General features: G+C 43.5%; 1 protein-coding gene across 4 annotated transcripts in view; it reads left to right on the top strand.

The window, feature by feature from the left end:
* The window catches only part of DMPK (DM1 protein kinase), a 751,292-nt gene that overhangs the window by 544,399 nt on the left and 183,901 nt on the right, over positions 1–22,992 (top strand). For 3 of the 4 annotated variants that reach the window (XM_069207732.1, XM_069207734.1, XM_069207735.1), the window contains exons 7-8: positions 4,006–4,206; positions 4,736–4,999. In XM_069207732.1, coding sequence (XP_069063833.1) covers positions 4,006–4,206; positions 4,736–4,999 — 465 coding nt within the window. The remainder of the gene's footprint in view (positions 1–4,005; positions 4,207–4,735; positions 5,000–22,992) is intronic. The other variant, XM_069207733.1, reaches the window with a different exon arrangement.

The following is a 22,992-nucleotide window of genomic DNA, read 5'->3' as shown; positions in this document are numbered from 1 at the left end:
CATTCATGCACATACACACACACCCCTGCATCCATGCACGCATTCATGCACATACACACCCCCCGCATTCATGCACGCATTCATGCACATACACACACACCCCCGCATTCATGCACGCATTCACCAGCCCCCTCAATATACACACACGCACACCCCCATGCACGCACACAACTCACAACACCCCCCCACCCCCCTTCCCTAGTGGACGATCACCTTACCTGTTCCTGGTGATCCTCCGGGAGGGAATGGGCAGCTCCGCCGACACCGACACGCCAACAGAACACCGCCACAGCGAATCGCAGGTCGTGATTCGCTGGCCGGTGTTCTGTTGGCGTGGCGGTGGAGGTGGAGCTACCTCCACTTCCCCGCCTGCCGCCAGTATGGCTGTTGGCGGCTCTTCGTCCGGAAACGGGCGGAGCGCTACCAACAGTCAGAATGGCCCATGCGGAAGACCGCCAGCACTGGCGGTCTTCCGTACGGCGGTCCCTCAGCGGTCTATTGAAAAGACCGCCGAGGTCGGAATGACCCCCTTGGTGTTGTGCAGGAGCAAAGAACGGCAAGAGGTGCAGTCATATCAGCTGGTACTCATAATTGTTATCTTTGGTTGGAAGAGTGTGAGTTCATAGTATGGCTTATGTGGGAATACTTTTGGCATCATCTTGAAGATCCAATGTGGAGCCCCCATTATATCCTGAGAAAATTGTATCTGTGCTTAATTGTGGAGCGAAGCAAGGGGGGCTATGTACCGTGTTGATATGTACCATATTTGTGTGGGCAACCGATTCTTTCTACATCTGGCATTGGTTTGGGACTGTACTGTAAGTGGCCCATTTGTGTGGGAACATACAGTTTTTTACCAACATCCAAAATTGCAGCTGTTTAAGATGGTTTCTTACCTTTGCCATCAATAAGTTTCAGAGGCCAGTTGTCTGTATAAACAAAGATGTACTACCAGTGCATGTATTGTTGAGGGGTGGTGCCAGACTTGAGTGCAGACTCCTATGTTGCATGTATCACAGCAGGTGGCTGCTGGAAAATAATTCCCCCGGCTCCTGCTGGTGAGGATCACAACTTATAATGAGTTAAGTTTGAGGTGATTAATAGGAATCTATTGGTCTGTGACTTTAAAGCAGCGATCCCAGCCAGAGCCGTCTATAGTATTAGGTTTTAGAGCTGGAGAAAGATCTGTGTGGTAGAAAACTGAGGAATAAGCACTGAAGAGGACTTGAGAGATGATGTAATCTTACAACACCAGAGTCAGTGCTGAACTAAGTTTAAGAGTGTGGTAGAATCTCATTGATACTTGATCTGTTGGAAGAGGAATGTTATATTCATTGGAGATTGGTCATTAGTTCACAGGTTCTGCTGGGCCGAGGTTTTGTTTCTTTTAAGTTTCTCTTGATGTAGGAGTTCTTGAGGACGCTTCGAAATAGGGCTGAGGTTATTGTCAGTAATAGAATATGACAGTTTTCTGCAGTTCAAATGGCAGCAGTTTAATAAATAAATGTACAAGATGAAAATCTAGCATAATCTAATATATTGTTTCCAGACATTGGTGTATGTCAAACTCATTCCGGTATGCCTGTAAGTACGGCAAAGTATAATTTCCGTTTTCTCTGTAATGTATTGTTTACAGTGGAATATATGTATGTAATGTGGATATGTCATAGGCCTGACTCAGATACATGCCTCTAACATATGCACAATTTCTGTCCCTCCACTACATGCTCTGTCTGAATGTCTCAGATACATTCTCAGTACGGAAGCCTCAGATATATTCATAGCATTGCAGCCCCCGATACATGTACAATTTGCAGGCATCAAATATATTCATATTCTGAAAGTCTGTGATACATGCACAGTATGCAGGCCCCTGATGAGTGGCTCGTGCTCACATAGCCTTTCTTAATACATTTCTGAAGTGTATATCAGCTGTAACTAACAGGAATTGCTATTATTACATCATTTATTAATGATACTCAGTTTGGCAATTTCAGAAGAATCAAAATAAAAGTATGGAAGTCTATTTCTGTCATAGTCGGACTAGAACATGTGATGTGAATATCCCAACAGTTGTCAGCAGTAAGCATCAACTCACTGAGACAGGAGTTGCATTACAGTCGGTAAATGTAATTTAAAAGGCAACACACTTTCTAAAATTTCACCCGGGCAGAATAATACCATAAAAAGATTAATAGAAGATGCTTTGTGGGTACATCAAAGACACCCACGCTTAGCAGAAAACATTCCTTGAGGTAGAAAACACCAACCCATGACCATGATCAGCATTGCCCATAATCCCTTTCATTTATGTTGTGATTACCAGGGGCCATTCCCCCCAAAACATAGGTTCCTGGCCACGGCCCTGGTGAGTGGTTGTGTGAGTGGGCAAGTGTGTGTGAGAGTGGCTGTGTGGGTCTATGAGTAGATGTGTGAGTGGTTTCATGTGTCTGTTAGTGGCTGTGTGAATGGCTGTATGGGGGTGTGTGAGTGGTTGTGTGGATGTGTAGGTGGTTGTGTCTGTGAGTGGGCGTCTGAGTGGTTTTGTGGGTCTGTGAGTGGGTGTATGAATGCGTGTGTGAGTGGATGTGTTGGTGTGTATGTGGCTGTGTGAGTGCGTGAGTAGGTTTGTGGGTGTATGAGTAAGGTTATGTGTTTTTTTAATTGGGGTCTGGATTTGAGGATCTGCTGTAGATCATCGTGCTCTTAAAAATAAACATTTTTGGACAATTTCTTGCCCATGGGGGTCCCTCACAGATCCCTCCATCACTCCAGTGGGGTCAGGGTACCTCAACTTTGATCCCTTCTACCACTTTTATGTTTTATTGTCCACCTGGGAACCGAGACCTGATGCACAAAATGGCAACTGCAACTTCCCTCTCCGGTTGTGGCCAGTCAATCACGGCATTTCTGTGCAGCTCTGCGAATCTGCCCGGATCTACAGTGAATCTGTAGTGGATCTTTATCTCTAGATATACATAGATCTTTTTACTTTAATAACTCTAAAACTACTGAACAGATTTGCACACCAAATTACAAAAATCATTCTTTCTGGACCAAGACTACAGCCCAAACCACTGAACAGAATTACACCAAATTTGGCAGGAAGCTAGATCTTGGTCCGCAGATTGTGCTTTTGGTGATTTGGTTTAAATCTGTTTAGTAGTTTTGGAGTTATTAAAGGAAAAAATGTGTAGATATCTAGGGACGTGGATCCTTTGCAGATCCGTGGCCCATGGGTGCATGTGGGGGTGTTGGTGCGGCCATTGCCCGCTGCGTGTTGGCCATTAATGTATGGTATTTATATATTACTAAACATTTTAAAAAACATAGAAATTGACTGAATAAGGCAAAGGTTACAGGGACGTTATAGTTAGGTTCAGGTTTTACTCACAAAAAAACCATGAACATTCAGTAGTTATAGTTATTTGAAGACATTGTCACACGTGCCGGAAAGTAACTTTAGGTTATGAGTTATAGTTTCTTAACATAAGCATAATTGCAAGTATACCTATATCTGCTGAATTTCTATGGTTTTGTGCAGTAAAAACGTGAACCTAACTATAATGCCCCGTAACCTTTGTTTTTTCAGTGAAAAAAATATATACATATATATTTATCCAGGTCTCCATTTTTCCCTCACTTTCTCTCACTCATTCTGCTTCTCGGTTTGGTCTTCTTCTCTGTTTCTTATGATCCCTGATTTCCCTGGGTTGTGTCTCTCTTTCTCACTGTATCTATCTCTTTCTTTCCATCTCTCTCACTCTCACTGCTTCTGTCTCTTATGCGTCTGTTTTTCTCATTCTTTTTCACTTACTCAGCTTCTCTCTTGTTAAGCTCTCCCTCTTCTAATCTTTTTATTGTACCTCTCTTTATTTATCTCTTACTGCCTTTGGCTCTTTCTTTGTGTCAGTCAGTCTCTCTGCCTATCATTTTTTCTCTCCCACTTCTTGCTTTTTCACCCTCTTGCATATTCACTCCTTCTCACCTTCTTTCTCTGTACAGGTATGCTCTTCAGTGGCAGTTGGGACACCTGATTACCTGTCCCCGGAGATTCTGCAGGCAGTAGAAGATGGTTCTCGCTCCTACGGGCCTGAGTGTGACTGGTGGTCTCTTGGGGTCTGTACCTATGAGATGTTTTTTGGACACACACCTTTCTTTGCTGATACTGTAGTTGAAACATATGGAAAAATCATTCATTTTAAAGTGAGTAAATACAATGAAAACCCAAGACAGTTCAATTATGCCTCTCTGCATGTCCACTTTAATCTTTGTTCACCTCTTTTGGTGTCTGTTGGCCTTCTGTGCTGGCCTATCAGTCCTTGTGTCGGTCCTGTACTAAATCGTTCCTGCAACTGTCTATCTGTGGTCCTCCATTTGTCAACATGTGATCCTCTAGGTGTGCATGAAAGTTCTTGCAGCACATCCATTGGCGTTGCTGTGCTCCTGTTCCCTTGGTGTTCAAGTCCATTGAGATTACTGCATCTATTTATTGATGTTCCTGCTTGTGTTGTTTGATGTTCGTGCACCTATTATTTGCTGTCCCTCTCTATGTTGACAGCTTTGTATCAGCCCATTTATTTGGGGTGTGGTCACCCTCTAATGCCAGCTGCATGGTAGATGATGGAATTCAACTACTCCAGTGCCAACAGTTTAATGCCATCCTCCCCTGCTATGTACACAGCCCACTCTATTGTTCTGATAATGGTGTCCTCCTGTCTGCCTTTGTTTTCAGGAGCACTTCCACTTCCCACTGTCTGTGGCTGAAGTTCCTGAGGAAGCCCAAGACCTCATCTGTGGCTTAATCTGCAACAGGGAGTCTCGCCTTGGACGCAATGGAGCACAGGACTTTAAGGAGCACCCATTCTTTGCAGGCATTGACTGGGAGGGACTGAGGACTTGTGGGCCACCTTTCATCCCAGACGTTGCAAACGCAACCGACACCACCAACTTCGATGTGGTGGAAGACTGTCTCACTGATATGGTGAGCGGGGGAGGGGTAGGTGAAGATCTTTTCCTATCTTTCCTAAGATGAGAATAATTCAGTCTTTGCATGTTTTAAATGATAACAAGTTTTAACACTTCATTGTCTTCAGCTAACCGATCTGTGTTGTTCCTGAAATATAATTCACCCAGGTGTGAAACTAAGGGGACTGGAAGAGGCTGACTGCCAATGCCTCCAACTTAATTCTGTAAGATCCTAATCACGGTTTTGGGCTTACTGGATGACCTATGGAGACAGCAGAGTTGCCTTGATTTTCCAGGCACTGTGCCAGCTTCTGATCTATGGAGTTTCCAACTCTTACATGGCTGGATTTCAGCAGATCTAAAGGGCAGAAAGCCAATGAGCGCTTATAGACAAAGTAGGAGGCTCTCATTTGGGAACATTTGTGATGGTATTCTTGATTGGAACCCAAACTGGCACTTGTCTCTAGGACCTTTGTCGTGAGAAGGATAAGCCAGGCGCCTTCATGCATGTGTCGAAGTAGCAGCAGCAAATAAACAGAATTTTGAAGAGCTTCTGATTTTAAAAAGACTGGGATTGTGTGGGTAGGTTTGATAAAGCTTAAGACCATGTAGAATTTCCTCAGACGGATAATGATTTGATGAAACGCGGTGGGAATTGTGCACTTTTTTTGCAGTCATTGTTTACATTTTTATTTTTGAGTATTTACCAGACACCCATGACTCTCCAAATGCCACTATGTGCTAATCCAAAAAAACAAATAGTATATATCATATGTACTAAAACATCAGCCTCTGGTTCGTCGTATTGCATGAATAATTATTAACATTTCCTTTACAGTTGAAAACAAGTTTTGATTTGTAATATTGAAACTGCAGAACAGAAAAACAACAGAAGATTTAGGGGGTTATTCTAACTTTGGAGGAGTGTTAATCCGTCCCAAAAGTGACGGTAAAGTGACGGATATACCACCAGCCGTATTACGAGTTCCATAGGATATAATGGACTCGTAATACGGCTGGTGGTAAATCCGTCACTTTTCCGTCACTTTTGGGACGGATTAACACCTCCTCCAAAGTTAGAATAACCCCCTTAATCTTATGTAGCTTAGATATTAAGAGCTTTTAGCATTCTATCCCTAAATCTGCGCTCTATTATGTATGGATTACCACCAACATAACAGAACCATACCATAGTGTGCCCTAAGGTTTGTAGCTGACTGTGCATGGCTGAGGCTGTGTCCGTCAGAAAGCTCTAGCTTACAGTATTGTAAAATGTGTGCACCCTAATTTAGAATTTGCTTCAGAGAATGAAGTATTGCTGCCTTATTGGGGTTGTATGTTCTCTCATCTTCGAGCAGCAGTATTGGATGCCCTGCCCCATCCTGTTAGAGCCGTTGACCACTTGTCTGTCCAGAGTTAGTTGGTACTTTTCTTGCAACAAACGAATTCCTTCTGCCTGTACATTTACACAGGTGTCTAAAAGCAATTAAAAGCAATCATGTAGTTTTCTGGGGGGGATGGGGTTCTAGCAGAGTGTTTGTCCCATGCTGAAAGTAATAGGCCTATTAAATATTCAATATTCACATCTCTGACGGGGAGGATCACCCCCTTTCCTGTGTTTAATGTACTTTCTCTAGTCTTGAATTCTAATAAGCAGAAGCAAAACAGGGCAACGCTGTATTCCTCGCAACCCAGTTATTAGCAACCTATAAAGAAAGCGGTCCCTACCGATTCGTTGCCTATAAGTTAACACCGTATCAAAAAACAGCTCAGTCAAGTGTCGGTATTCCCAAGGAGTATGAACTAAACAATATTAATAAATAAAAAAGGTCACTTGGACAAAGGAATCTGTTGCTGTTACAGGTCAATCTCTAGCACCAATACAAACTGAGCATTTGATGCCAACGTCAAGTGGAGTAGTAAGAAGCCCTCCTGCACTATGAACCAGTGGATTGCTGCCTAAGGAACCTGTACATGCTGTATGTTAAGAATGTCTGGGCGTTGAGGACCCACAAATTAAAGTAGAAAATGTGTGAATGATGGAGACAAAGGCAAATAAGGAAAGCTGTGGCCTAATGCTTAGCTCCCACAAGTCACATTTAGGAAGAGTGCTGGATAGATTTCAGAAAGATTTCAGTATTTGCTTGCCAGGGTAAGACCTCTTTATGGGTTCCCCAGGGCTAAAAGAGATTCACCCTACAAGAATGAACAGCTTACACGCAGTCAGGTTAAAGTGTTGGACAGTGTCTTATCAGGTCCATCTCAAACCACCAGAAGAGTAACCCACGGGCGCGCCTAAGAGAAACCTAGCTCTGGGAAATGCTCTCTATAGTCCACCCAGAAGAGAAAGGCACAACCCCTAGGCACACACTGGATAAAGGCATATATAGTAAAAGATCTATAGAGTCCATCCAGGATCAAGAGGCACATCATATAGTTGGACATAGCAAGTGATCTGAAGAATGCTCCATTTTGGTAAATCAAAAAGCAAACCTCGGACATACATTGGATACAGGGAGTCATGGGAAACAGTATGAAGACTTATCCATATAGCAAAATAAGAACTCCAGACATGCACTAGTTTTTTGATGCTAGTGTAGCAAAGCACCACAATAGCGTCAAAAATGTGGATGCTGTTGTGCTAACGACCACCATGGGTGCGCCATATTATAAGGTGGTGCCTGTAGGAGGGTGCAAGAAAAGTGGCACATCATAACTGATGCTCCACTTTTTCTTTAATATGGGCCTTAGTTCTTATCGCATTCTAGCACCAAACTATGATGTTACATTAACCCTTATTGTTTTTTACAGTGAAGCCATGAGTTTTTCGATCAGATTCGGAGATGAGCATACACCCAACCCTCTTGAACAAACTGCACTCAATCCTTCAAGGCAGGGTACATCGAGGAGTTGGCCTTATGGCCTAGGCCTATGTCCAATCACCCCACTGCGCATGGCCTTCATCTGTGTGCAACGCTGGTTTAGCTTGGTGTCCAACCCACTAGAGGCAGACAACCACAGTGGTGAATGGCCACAAGGGTGGCCTTACTCAGTTTTCAAAAAAAAATTTTTTGGTGCTGGTAGTGTGCTATGCCTGACTGGGTACCTCAGTACTTAGTGCTGTTAGCACAGTTCCAGTGTTGGCACCAGGGCCTGGCCTCTGTCATTGCACCCAACTCCCTGCTGGCACCCAAACTCCGAGGGGTGCTCAAACTTTGGCCATTCCCTGCAGCCAACCCCCACGGGTGCAATCTATCCCACGGATGCCCAAACCCCTCCATTGCATACTGCCTTCAGCTATACGCAGAGGTAGGTTGATCCTGCCACCAACCAACCAACTGCAAGCAGGCAACCCTACTGTGCACAGGCTACGGCCTGTACAATGGCAGTTGGCAGCAAACCATATCTCTTCTGGGGGCTGAGGTGTACTACTACTATTCTCTTTTTTAATTTTTTTTGCTACTGCAATAACTTGATACTACTGCACCATGGCGCTGGCACCAGCTCTGAAACCACAGTACCACATGCAGGTACTAGGTGCTGGTACCTGCATACTTGTGATCTAAAATATTATTTTTGTCATTTTGGTTTGGCCCTGTTGGTCAGGGTGTGCCCACCATGCCCCCTTATGTGGCCTTTGATTTGTATTCAGGACTTGGGGACGAAGTTCCCGAGTACTGAAATGGCTACCAAAACATATTCCGAATGTCGAGGACAGACAGTCAGGATAACACCTAGACATTTAGAATGGTCTAATCAGAGCATATATGGACACCTACTGACAAGAAATCTCTAACCTTTTTAGATATCTCAAACTTTTTACCAGCGTTAACCCCTTCATGCCCACACTGTGCACTTTTTTAAACACAAATTTCTCAAAAGTAGGTAAATGGATTTACACCAAATAAAAAAGCATGCTTTGTGAGTAAAGTTCGACCTTTTTGCCACATTTAGTGTAATTCCGTACAGCTGTTTTTTTCGGTATCAGAGAACAAACCTTCCTAGGGGAATTTACAGGGAAAATCAGATTTTTTGGGGGCCCCGTATTTCTTGACCACCCCAATGAAGGATTGGCACAAAACTGTTTCATGAAGATTTATCAAACAGCTAAAACTAAATTAAAGAAACAAAAAATCTGTGTTTATGTATATATATATATATATATATATATACATATATATATATACACACACATTATTTTTTATATATATAGTGTACGTATGTATATGTTATACGAGTTGTTTTTATTCATCCTAGGTTGGCTTAGATGATACTTTACCAATCCAACTCCGTATTACTGTGCCTGGTGTGGTAAAAGACCGTTGTCAGTTTTTCAGCTCAGCAAGGATGACACTTGTTAATTTTGTGCTTAAAGACAGTCCCTTAAAATTTGTAAAAGAGTTTGTCAGTTTCTAGCTTGACGTGTGTCATACCCTTTGCAGAGGGCCACAGCACACGCAGGGGTTACTGGGTCCAACCGTGGTGGTTGCGGCTGTTTATTTCGGATGCCTGTGGGCCTGAGCTACTATGGATCCCACTAAAGTGGGCCAGGTACCCCTTCTGCACCTGACTATCAGTGGTAGCTGTAGTCGAGCAGTCAAGGTTCCCTCTGGGGGCATTTAGCTACAGGGCAGTGAACACAACTCATAACTCAAAGTGCAATCAGTAGGAACAATAAGTCAATGTCCAGCCAAATGCTTGCTTTTATAAGAAAAAGTAGTATTTTATCTATAACTTTACACATGCAAAGAAATGCAACATTCAAATGCAGCAACACAATCCCCCTTGAAGTCAGGGCACTAGTAGTTATCAGTAAAATCCTTTTCCCACCTTCCTTTTGTGTAACGTGTTCCAGGTTATTCCCCATTCACTGGAGGCCACATCCAGGGAATGCACACTATTAGGTCGTACTCAAGTGTCCCCTTTGACTCTTCAGGATTTTAGTCAAAAGTGTTGATGATGCAGCAATAGATTCAAAGCAAATCCTCCAGGGCCCACAAGCTGTAGTTCAAGTCTTACCCGCTCCTGCAGCACTGAAGCATTCAGCGTTACAGTGGGTGCCCTCAGCTCAGGCTCTCACAAGATCTGTTCTTGCTAGTAGAAGCCGGGCTGCTCACATCACATGCTGCAGTGTCAGCCAGGCTTAAGCTCACTCTGGAGTGGCTTGGCAGACTGTCCCCAGCAATTGGAGCACCTTCCAGCTTTAAAGACATGCTGTAAGTCAAGTTCTCCCCAGCAGGGGGCAATTCAATCCATCAGCTCACTGCTGGAGTCCCACGAGGGCATGTCATCCTCCTCTGCATCCTCCTGGTCCTCAAGGATCAGTCAGGGCAGACAGCTGGGTGCGACTAGACCTGCTGGTTAAAGCCTCACTTTGGGTGACAGCCTGAAGTCTTTGATTATTTGGTCCCTACAGCCCCTCCTTGCACACAGGGTTTCAGCTGTACCTTCCTGAAGCAACATAGACTCCTTAGGTGCAATTGGCCACATTCGGGGGTCCCCACCTGACATGGGGTGCCGCTCAGGCATTCACGATTCCTGAAATGCTGGTCACACAACTACTTTAACAGTGGTTCCCTCTTTTGCATACAGGGTCATTGCAACAAGGCTGTACGGGCTCAGCTCCCTCCACACAGCACTCAGTACTTGGCTCAGTCTACTTCGGCCCTCTCCTGCCGTAAAGGTGTCACCAAAAACAGCCCTGCACACAGGCTACGGCCCAACCAGCAGAAAGACAAATCCTCACACCTCGTACAGGGAGTCCTCATGGTAGGGCTTCCCAATGGACCTCCCTTCCTCCAATGCTCTCCTCTTCCTCAAAGGGCACGCTGATACTGGCAAGTAGGTAGGCTCTGGTGCCCCAAGCTCCACGCCAGATGGTCTTGGTTTCCCTGGGTAATGTCTCCTCGCTGTCCAGGGGGACTAGAACGGCTTGGTCCCTATTCTTGGTAACAGGTGGAAGTCTTGCAGAGCTTCCCCTTCTCACACTGCCTGGTTGGCTGCTTGGCAGATGACAGAGTTTTGGGGACTCAACCTCACCTTCTTATAGTCCTTTTCCAAACACCAAATGGGATTTAGCGTCTGAGTCTTTTGAATTTTTATGTCGAGGTTCTGCTTCTTTTGAAGTGGACACTTCTTTCTTTCTTTTTTCCTAATGAAGGATGTCTGTCACACAATGCAAGACTCTGAATCTGATTGACCTACAATACCACTCATGGGAATTGACCAACGTTCACACCTGGATGTCAGTCACAGTGATATGTGCATCAAAAGGTTAATCCCGGGGGCTTGACTACCACCTGAGGAAAATGGCCACCTAATTGGAGAACTCTGCTGTGCAGAGGGACAAATATGCCCGCTCTGCTGCTACACCACCTCCACGGACACTTTAAACAGTGCTCAGCTTATAGGAAGGTGTGGGGCTTTTAGCGACCTACTTTTGGTGAAAAACTTTGAGAGAAACACCTTTTATAACCAAGTGCTCCTGAAGCTGCCTAACAACGCCTGAACCTGAAATAGCAGACACCAAGACTCCACGTAGATAAATCTCTACTCGACTACCCCAGTGTCACTACAGGCATCCTACCCCTAGAGTGAGCACTTAGTGGCACTACTCTACAATGTTCTATAAGGGTAGGAACCTATAATATATAAAACAAACCTACCAACCGGAGTAAATAAGGCACGGTCCCTCCCACCCTATGCCTGACCCTAAGATTGCCACCTCCATTTAATCTCTCTCTCTCTCTCTCTCTGAAACATGCTCCTAGAACCTTCTTACTTCTGAACTAAACACACTGGGATCCTGAATGTCTTCACCTCTGCAGCAAAACAAATTGCAGACAGGAGGGGGCTGGGAATAGACCCTTACTCTCCAAAGTGCTCCAGAAGCCCTCTCACAGCGCCAGACCCTAAAATGGGAGACACCAGGACTCCACGTAAATGAATCTCTACTTGACTACCCCAGCGCCACTATGAACATCCTACCCCTGGGGGTGAGTGCTTAATGACACTACTCTACAGCGCTCTTTAAGGGTAGGAACTTACAATATATAAAACTAACCTACCAACCAGAGCAATTATGTCACAGGCCCTCCCATCCTATGCCTGACCCTGAGATGGCCACCTCCATTTAATACAACTCTCTCTGAAGCACGCTCCAGAACTAGGATCCTAAATTTCTCCATCTCACCAGTAGCCCAAATTGCAGACAGGAGGGAGCTAAGAATAATCCCTTACACTCCAAAGTGCTGTACCTTTCTATTCAACAATCTGCATTGCAGCACCATATAAAATTATTTAAGTGTTACTAACTCAGGAAAGATACCGACTTCTGCACCTCACCATACTTCCCAACGTTTTGCGCCTCTGTCAAACAAGTCAAGAACTACAAAAAGCCCACAGAAGGGACACAAGTAATACCCCATACCCCCCCTGGGCCCAGACTCCCAGACAAAATCTAAATCTGAGACCTCTGCAACTCTAGACCTAATTATGCAGAAACTCGACATGCTACACATGCTTGCTCAATCGAAAAAGTCCACCACAGAAACTATAGAGGACGACCTTGCGTCATTGAAACAAGAAATGATACAACTGGGTGGCAGAATCTTTGAAATAGAATCACGGATAAACCTCCTGGAAGACCACAAACACAACTCTTCTAAAACTTTATCAACCACCACCTCAAGACTGGCTCACCTGGAAAGGAACATCACTGAGCTCGAAGACAGAAAGAGACAGTGCTACTTGTGCATTTTTGGACTTCCTGAAGGTAGTGAAAACCAAACTCCTTCCTGTGCAGCCTTCATTGAAAAATGAATCCCCCAAGTACTCAATAGAAACTTAGACAAGGACTTTGAAATAACACAAGCACAAAGATTGCCCACACATAAGCCAGCAAACAGCGAAGCTCCAAGAGCCCTCATTTTCAGACCCTTCTGCTACTCACATACTGAAGCCATCCTCACGCATATGAAGAAAATACAGAAAATTAAGTTGCAAGGCGGTTCTATTGGGATCTGTCAAGATTACTCCAAAGACACCATCAAAAAACATAAGGCGTTCCTTTTCCCAAAGGAAAACTCTGCATGAATAAAAACGTACAAAAGCAAAACCGTCATTTTTGAAAACCCTAAGGAACTGGATTCTTACGTTGCAGAAATCCTAGACCTGAAAATGGCCTCTTAAAAACTCAGAAGGAATGGCTAACACATAACACAAATCCTTCCTACTAACTTTCATTAACTTTCTACTCACTTAGTAACATGCAATAATCAGGCTGCCCACAAAAGGCCTAAACAAAGCCCAATTCACATTCTTCCCATAACGCTGCAGAACTCGGATTGACCCATGGCATGGACAAATGGGCGTACAAGCTCATTCTTGCAAAATAACTGTAACAGGCCGAAATATTTGTTTGAGTTGCTTCCACTTCTTCAAACCAAGGCAGAACAAATAAAGTGGTCAGCAACCTACAAAACCTTAACTAAACTAATTAACTAGCATGTACTAATAACTCAACAATAAACCTAACAACCTACTGTTAACCCTAACCAATGGTAAGATTTCTCTTCTCTTCTTCAGTGACTGGTACTGTATCTCTATAACAACCTTCAACCTCCTCTGGTTAAATCAGATGTTTTTTAATTGCCTTCAACCCGATGATGGATTTGTTGCAATGTTTCATCTTCTCACTTTCAACATAACTTGGATTTATCAAATCTTATATTGGCATTAATTAATACTGATACCAGGCTTACATAGATAATAATATTATACAAATCTAGGGCCACCCAATAAGTACTTAGCTGTTGTCCAATTGCTATTGAAACTGCGTTTTGACCCACAGGTCGGACAGTACAAAAATCACTAACGTTTGCCAGCATTACCTGCAATACAGTAACCTTGGAGCACTCAATCGACTTACTTTGATATGTGTTGAATCTATGTTGAGAATATACTGGCACTATATGAACATTATGCGGGTACTAGGTTGATAGTATGTTGGTTCTCGGTAGACACCTTACTGATAACTCATTGAAACTCTGGTAGCTCTATGTTGACACTACGTTGATATTATGTTAGCACTAAAATGACAGTAAGTGGAGAATTTACTGCAAACTGTACATTGTACTCCACACTTATGAAACACATCGGGTACCATTTTTCACAACCCTAACTGTTGACATAAAAACTTAACTCAGCAGAAATAATGACATGTGTCACCAACCAACACCCATCCCACAAATAGCCCTCTCACCCACTACAAATATTACACTTTCTCTATATACTATGACTACTATACCTGCACATACATGAATATAAACAACAGAATACACATTATTGTCCACTCCCACTAAATGGCAACTAACTCACTATGCACCACTATGGAAAGAATGCCAGGCACTCTAGCCACCATACAATATAAGTAAACATACCTTACTTGGACACTGCTGTGACTCTAAATATGCACCCTATTTTATACAGGGTGTGGCAAGACTGCACTCCATACCTAGACTTGACCACTCGTGGCCTCTCCTCAGTTACATTTGGTTGGCTACCTCTCCATGGTATCTAGATTCTCATCACAAATGTTTAATCAATCACTATACTATAATTTTCTTATCCAATTTCTTTTTACCTTTCATATCTTTTCTCCTGTCCTGTACCATACTACTTTACTATTTCCTTTCCCTACCCCCTGCCCTTCCTCTCTCACCCATTCTGTTTTCCCTCACCCATGCCATCGCCTCAAACCCACCCGCCCTCCCCCCTCCTACTCCCACCTCACCGTCAAACAAGAACTGGCATTTCGCTGGTTACATCTACAAGAATACTCACCTCTCACAAAAATTGCAGAACATAAAAATACACTCCCCTAATGTCAAGGGTCTAAATCACCCAGCCAAATGACAAAAAATCCTAGACTATACACATAAACTTAATGGAGACTTAATTCTCCTTCAAGAAACCATGGTGGCAATTAAAGAGACAATCCTCCTAAAAAAAAGCATGGGTTAGTGACTTAACATACGCCCCAGCCACAAACAAAACAAAATGGGCTGATCACCCTTATCTCGAAAGCCTCTGGCCTTACTATCCTGTCCTCAGAAGCAGACAATGAAGGCAGATGACTTCTTACTAAAATACAGAGACACAACATTGAAATCATAGTCATGAGCCCGATAATGACAACCCACCTTTTCAATTAATCTTAGTAAAAAACCCTCAACTTTACCTTCCAATTGCAGAATGATTCAAGAAGGAGATTTCAATTATGCATGTCAGTTTAAATTCAAAGGATCCCATAAAGAGATGCTCAACATGTGCAGTTCTCTTAAACTTAAAGACATATGGAGACTATTCAAGCCCTCAGGGAAAGATTACTTAATTTTCTCCCGTATGCACAATACATTCTCTCTCATAGATTATATCTTAATTGATAAAACTCATGTCACAGCCACCTCTTCCCTAACTATTGAACCAACCCTAGTCTCAGACCATGCCTGTATTTCATTACTCTACAATATCGCTTGGAATACATCAGGAACAAAAACATGGAGGATGAACAACCTCCTTACTGAGGAACCTTCTTCAATAGGTCTTCTGGTCCAAATGCACAAATCATCTGGGACGCCCTGAAATACACTATCAGCGGGCACATTATTAAACTAATGTCAAAGAAAAACAAACTAGACAACAAAACCTTGTACCAACTATAACTAAAAATAAAAACATTATTTCTCAAAGATCTCAAATGCACCAAAGACAAAACTCAGTTAAACAACCTAAATAAACTCAAGTATGAATACAACAAGATCCTGAGTAACAAAGCTCACCTAATAGTCCAAAATTACAAAGGCATCAATTTCTGTGGGCGTAATAAAGCTGGCAAAATATTTGTGTTTTATTTAAAACAGACACGTCACAAGAATAGCCTCTGTAACCAATGAACTTGGCGTCACATTGACAAACGAGAAGGACATCCTAACTACCTTAGAAAAATATTACCATACCCTCTACTCCAAAACTAATAACACATCTTATGACATATGCATGCTTAAACTACCTCAACAAAATGAATGTAACTAAGATAGATGCATCAACAAAAGAATCGCTAGAACAGCCAATTTCTCGCAAAGAAATCATAAACGTGATCAAAACGATGAAAGGCAGGAAGGCCCTGTGCTCAGACAGCTTCCTGGCGTCATTCTATCAAATTTGGGGTACATGCCTAATCACTCTTAAAAGACTTAGGGCATCATTACAACCCTGGCGGTCAAAGACTGCCAGGGCTGTTTTGACGATTGCACCGCCAACAGGCTGGTGGTGCAATCTTGCGAATTACGACCGCAGCAGAAGCGCCGCGGTCGCACCGCCGAGACCGGCGGTTTTCCACCACGTTGGTCCCGGCGGTTGTAATCCTCCAGGGCAGTGCTGCTTGCAGCGCTGCCCAGGGGATTACGGGTTTCCCTTCCCGCCAGCTTTTTCATGGTGGTAGGAAACTCCATAAAAAGGCTGGCGGAAAGGGGAGTTGCGGGCCCCCTGGCACAGCCCCATGAAGCTTTTCACTCTCTGCATAGCAGACAGTGAAAAGCGCTACGGGTGCAACTGCACCCGTCGCACCGCCGCAACACCGCCGGCTTCATTTGGAGCCGGCTCCCGTGCTGCGGCCGACATCCCGTCGTAATGGCCACCGCAGGAGTGGGGTTGCATTGGCGGCCGCACGGCGGTTACAACTTGGCAGGTTGTGGTTGCCGCCCCCAATGTTATAATGAGGGCCTATATTACCTACTTCTCCTCCACTGGCTCCGTTGAGGGCTCCGTCGCGGAGGCAACCATAATTGTTATACCCAAGGATGGGAAAGATCCATCCAACCCCAAGAACAACTACGACCCATATCTCTTAGAAAACAGACTGCAACATATACACAAAGATCCTAGCCCTCAGAATAGAGTCCATTATCAAAAGCATAATACATACCTCTCAATCAGTAATTATCAAAGGGAGTTTCAGCGTGGATCATACGAGACCTTTTAGCCATGCGATTGAAATAGGCAAACTCCTGCACCAACTGACCTGGGCAATAGTACTAGATGCGCAGAAAGCCTTTGATAAGATATCGTGGACCTTCCTCTAAGCCTCACTCACCTCCTTCAGCTTTGGTCCTGCTCTCTCAAGAATGATCCTTGCTCTGTACAAAGAACCGAAAGTTAGAATAAACATCAATGGAAAGTTGTCTAATCCTTTTTACCTCCAACAAGAAACCAGACAAGGATGCCTTCTCTCCCCTCCTATTTCTACTAACCGTAGAATCCCTACTTGCATTGATCAGAGAAAACCAATCATCCCCGGTATCCCTTTCTCATCAGGCCCACAAATACTAGCTGCCTAGGTGGATGACATTCTCCTTTTCACCATCCAGACAGACTCAGCCTTGCCACACATCATATCCACCATCCACAGCTACTCTAAGATGCCAGGCTACTGCCCCAACAAGGAAAAGACTGAGGTTCTTCCTCTCAATGTGTACTGTAACAGTTTACACATCAGCCCCTATGGACTCAAATGGACCCCAGATGAGATAACATACCTGGGTATATGGTTCCCCCATAACCTTAAAGACTCCATTGTTTGCGACGAGAAAAAGACACTAGATAACATCAAAGATAGCTTAGACAAAAGGTCAACCAGGTTCATTACTTGGTGGGGTAGAAAAGAATCTATCAAAATGATGAATACCCCTCTGATTAACTTTTTAATTAGCATGTCCCCCATATACCTCTCAGGCAAATTTTTTTATTAAAATAGACACATTACTTACCGATTTCCTCTGAAAGTCTAAAAAGCCTAGAATTGCCCTAAAGAAAATGAGACTTCCTAACAATCTTGGCAGCCTAAACTTATCCAACTACCGGAGATATCAACATGCCTTCCTAGTGAAACATGGAAGCCACTGGCTCCTAAGCACTACCAATCCCTCGCTGCCATGGCTTGCTATTGAAATCGCCCTAGCTAAACCCTTATCCCTCACTTCATTTCCAACTTAAAACACACCACTCTATAAACATTCTATCCAGAACAGCACAGGCACTCTGAAAAATTAACAACAAACTACCCAACAAAATTAAGCACTCATGTCTAGCCTCGCTATGGCACAATGAAAACTTAAACTACAAAGAAGAATGATGTAAATAGAGAAATAGGCAGAAAAACATATTCTCCTGTTGAGAGATACCGGCACCCCCTCAGAACCCATACCGTTTTCTCATATTAATGACAAATTTGATCTAAACAACCTAGACTTTTACCATTTCCTTAAAATAATATCACAGCCAAACATAAACCTACAACACCTCATGCCCTACCCAACACATTAGAAACATTTACCAAAGGCGGTCACCTAGCTTCCAAACTGTATTCCCTGCTACCCCCCACAAAAGCTCACTAAATAAACCAACACAAGATAAGTGGGAAACTCTACTTTAAAATTCCAACAACACTCCAAGCGTCTCACCGGACTGGCCATCTACCTGGAGTAACCTCACTTCCAACATAATAACTCCAACACTAGATTATCAGTATGGCCCACTGGAGTCCGGCCAAACTTTATAAACTAGACCTCCGATCCTCCGACACATGCTGGAGCTGTGAGAAGGAAACAGGAGACTTTAAACGTGCTAATGGAGTGCACCTCCACCGAAACGTTCTGGCAGGACATCAGTAATACAATATTTCAAATTCTTCATACAAAATGGATTCCTACTTTAGCCTCTTTTACACTGGGCATCCTCCCCACCGGCTTTAAACAGGCATTAAACAAAGAGGACCATCTCCTAAGGGACATTCTAGTCACAACTGGCCTAAGTTATCCTCAATGAATGGAAAGTCTCATCCAAACTATCCACATTCATATGATGGGAATGGCTTCAATTCACCAGAACTGCCTGTAACTCACTAAACATATACTTGATGACAACACCAATGAAGAATCGTAAACTTTGGTGCAAACTAGACAACTTTATGTCTACCTCGTCTATGTAACCATGATCATCCAATCATTGATGCATTCACTCACTCATTCTCTCACCCTCCCCTCCACTCCCCATTCGGCCACCTCCTCCTCTCCCTACTCACCCCCTTCCCACATACTCCATACTTATCACCCCCTATCACCTTTTTCTTCTCTTCTCTCATCTACGTTCTTTTACTCTGACTCATTCATCTACAACTGAGGTACTTTAATCACCACAACATCGAAAACCGCTCCTTCACAATACACACACTGATTAACCTCACCTCACCAGAGCAAACAAATACACTTATCTCTACCCTCTACTTTTGTTAATGTGGACCGACTCCTCATGTAATAGCCTAAACTACTGTTCTCACTTGATTTGATGGTACAATACAATGTATTTTTCCATTTCATTTATGTTATTTAATTTTCCTATTGTATAAAATCCTAATAAAACACTTTAGAAGTAAAAAAAAAGGTTAATCCCAGACCCCCAGACCTACTCTTTTTAGTCCCTTATCAGCCCCCTTTCTGTCCCTGAGATGTGTCCAGGTCCCTTCCTTGTGATTTATCAATGAATCATAGAGCAGTCTAGTGAAGTGTAAAAGGAGTCTTTTCCTTTTCCTTCCAGTGTTTGTCCCACCCAATTCACATGAATGCAGCAATACACAAATCTGCCTGGGGTGATTCCTCTCACTCGCATGTCTACACCAGGCAGACCTTGGCTTCCCAAAATGGAAACAAGGGCCTTCCACACATGTCCAATTGCAGACACACTAACTTAGTGTAATTCCACCTCGCTCTTACTGTCCAGCACTAGTACCTCCATACTTTCTACAATTACGTATACACATGCATTCAGTACATTCACTCAGTCTGCGTCCACTGTTGAGCAGTGAAGCTTTTCTTACCTAGGGTGTGTTATTTACAAACACACTCGCCATGTGCGCGCTGCACAACACTTAACCCTTTATGTATTGTACTTCACTCAAGTATAAATACTCCCAGCATAGGCTCTCATTACGCACGCACAGCAATACATCTTTCATATCATGTATTCCTCATAGGAATACCTATACTCAGCACATGCGCAATTCTCACATGTACTCTTCAGGACTGCTCTATCCTTGTAGTGTATGCTCCCCAGACACACATTCAACCAGCACAGATGCAGCACTCCACATCTACGTGATATAGGCCAGTGGTGAGTTAGGCACACAGCAGCAGAACTTTTAAAAAAGGTGAATGCGCCTCTAGGCCTCACTCCAGTGACACAGGGTAAAAAGTTCCAATTCACTATTATTAATCACTACATGGTATGCTGTCACCACCCTGCCTGTGCTGTTTAACTCCTGGTGAAGGCAGTAGCCGTCCACTACTATGAGGGTAGCCCTTTCCTGTCCAACAAGACTGCAATCCCTGAGACAGGCCTATGTCATGTCACACACTCATGATCCATGTTCACCTTTGCCAAAAAAATGAGCATTAGGGATCCAGACAACAGTACCATAGGGCACTCAGGGCAGGGGTACAAATCTTTATTATGCAGAGAACATTTCCATTCCAGTAGCATAGATGGCACTGTGCTAATCCTTCTGCTTAAAAACTCTGCTAGAAAAACAGACATTTGAGGTGAGCAGACTCAGAGTGTCTGTGGTGTTGTAGGGTGCTTCATATAAAGGAGCTGCTCTCCACCTAAACTTTGAAAGCATCCAGAGTTCCTTGCTTCCTTTTTGCATAATTTATGCATCCCTTTAATCATAGAAGGGTATTGTCTTGATTTATACTGGGTGCACCCTTGTGTCTGGACAAAGCTATACCTCTCAAATCAACTCTAAACATATGTCAGGTGATGCTTTCATTAATTTTAAATTGGTTTGGATGATATTTTACCAATCCAACGTTGTAATACTGTCTAGAGTGGTAAATGGCTTTTGTGATTTTTCATCTCAGCGGAGATGGCACTTGCTAATCCTGTGCTTAAGGACTTTGCTGTAAAATGGAAAAAAGGCTTTGTCACTTTCTAGCTCAGGCCCGGTGGCAGTGTGCTAATCCTATGCTTGAAAGTTCTGTTAGAAAAACAGACATTTAACGTGCGTACATTTAGAATATAAGTTGTGTTTTAGTGTGGTTCATATATAGGAGCTGGGGCTAGATGTAACAAAAAATGGGTTTGCGACTCGCAAATTGCGAGTCAGAGCGGCTCGCAATTTGCGAGTCGCAACCCCATATGCAGGATGGTGTCCCTGACACCATCTGCAAATCGCAAGGGGGTCGCAAAGACCCACCTCATTAATATTAATGAGGTGGGTCGCAATTTGCGACCCCCTTGCGATTCGCTGCACTCACAGGGATGGTGGTCTGCAGGAGACAGCAGACCACCATGTCTGTGACTGCTTTTTAATAAAGCAGTTTTTTTTTTTTTTATTGCAGCCCATTTTCCTTAAAGGAAAACGAGTTGCAATACACTAGAGAAAATGAAACGTTTTTGTTCCATAGGACCACTGCCTGCTCTGAAAAAATGTTTTTAGAGCCATTCACAAAGGGGGAGGGGTCCCATGGGGACACCTTCCCTTTTTGCAAATGGGTTAGCACCCATTTGAAATGGGTGCTAATTGCGAATTGCTTTGCGACCATGTTCGCGGTCACAAACCAATTCTACATCGTGATGCGAATCGCAAATAGGAAGGGGAACACCCCTTCCTATTTGCGAGTCGCATTCCCATTTTGCGAGTCGGTAACCACGTTACCGACTCGCAAAATGGGAATGAGCATCGCGATGCTCGTTTTGCATGGCGCAAACAGTGAAATTTGCTGTTTGCACCATGCAAAACGCTTTGTACATCTGGCCCCTGCTTCCCACCTAAACTTGGGAACCGCCTATATTTTCCTGCTTCCTTTTGCATAAGATATTTGCTTATTTGGGGCGATCCATCAAGCAAGGGCTGAAAAAAAGGGGGGTCCCAAAACATGTTTTCCACATTCATTTTTCCATTGAAAGATTAGACTCAGCTACAGCCAAAATGGCTGAAAAGTATTTAACAAATTTGACAGAAATCAAGATATTGGCCCAGAAAGTATACTTTTTGTGATTTGGTGTAATTCTGTCAGCAGTTTTAGAGAAATAAAGGTTAAACAAATATATCTGTTTGATGCCGCAGAATATCCGACAGATCTCAAGATGAAAGACTTGAGGACTCAGTCCCCTGTCGTAGGGAAAAAGTTGATAAAAACACCCCACTACTAGGCGCGGCGGGACCCCTACATCCCTTGGGGATTTAATCCGAAATATTTTTTTATCAGTGCTGCAAATCCGCAAAATAGCTGTGTCTCCAATCAGAAAATAACATTGGCAAATCCAATAGGTCTCACCTATGCATGAGCTATTGGCGTTGCCAATGTGTTTTAGCCATGTTGTTCACCAGCATGGTTGATGTTTAGCATGGCTAAAAGTTAGTGGCGCAGAAGAGAGTGGTGTGGTGTGTCATAGAGTGGATTGGGTAGACTGGAGGAGTATAGAGTGTCACATATAGGAGTGGCATAGTGTGGAGTTGCGTAGAGTGGCATATACAGAGTGACATAGAGTAGAGTAGGCTGGTGTACAGTGCATTGGTATAGAGCGTTGCAGAGTATAGTGGTATAGAGTGCATTGACATTGAGTTCAGCAGCGAACAATGTAGTTTTGTAGAATGCAGTGGCGTAGATTAGAGTGGTGCATAGTAGAGCGCAGTGGTGCAGAGGAGAGTGGCGCAGAGTGGAGTGGCGTACCAACAACGCATGTATCCAACACAAAAGATACAAGCAAAGATGATATTACAACTCCTAGGCATGATGTCTTCATGCATAGCCATTGTCCCAAACGCAAGACTGCACATGAGGCCCTTACAACAGTGCCTAGCATCACAGTGGTCTCAAGCACAGGGTCATCTTCTAGATCTGGTGTTAATAGACCGCCAAACTTACCTCTCGCTTCTGTGGTGGAACAACATAAATTTAAACAAAG

This window comes from Pleurodeles waltl, chromosome 9, assembly GCF_031143425.1.
Source record: "Pleurodeles waltl isolate 20211129_DDA chromosome 9, aPleWal1.hap1.20221129, whole genome shotgun sequence".
Classification (NCBI taxonomy): domain Eukaryota; kingdom Metazoa; phylum Chordata; class Amphibia; order Caudata; family Salamandridae; genus Pleurodeles; species Pleurodeles waltl.
The sequence above is the reverse complement of the archived record's forward strand: the minus strand, read 5'-3'. Positions and strand labels throughout refer to the sequence as shown.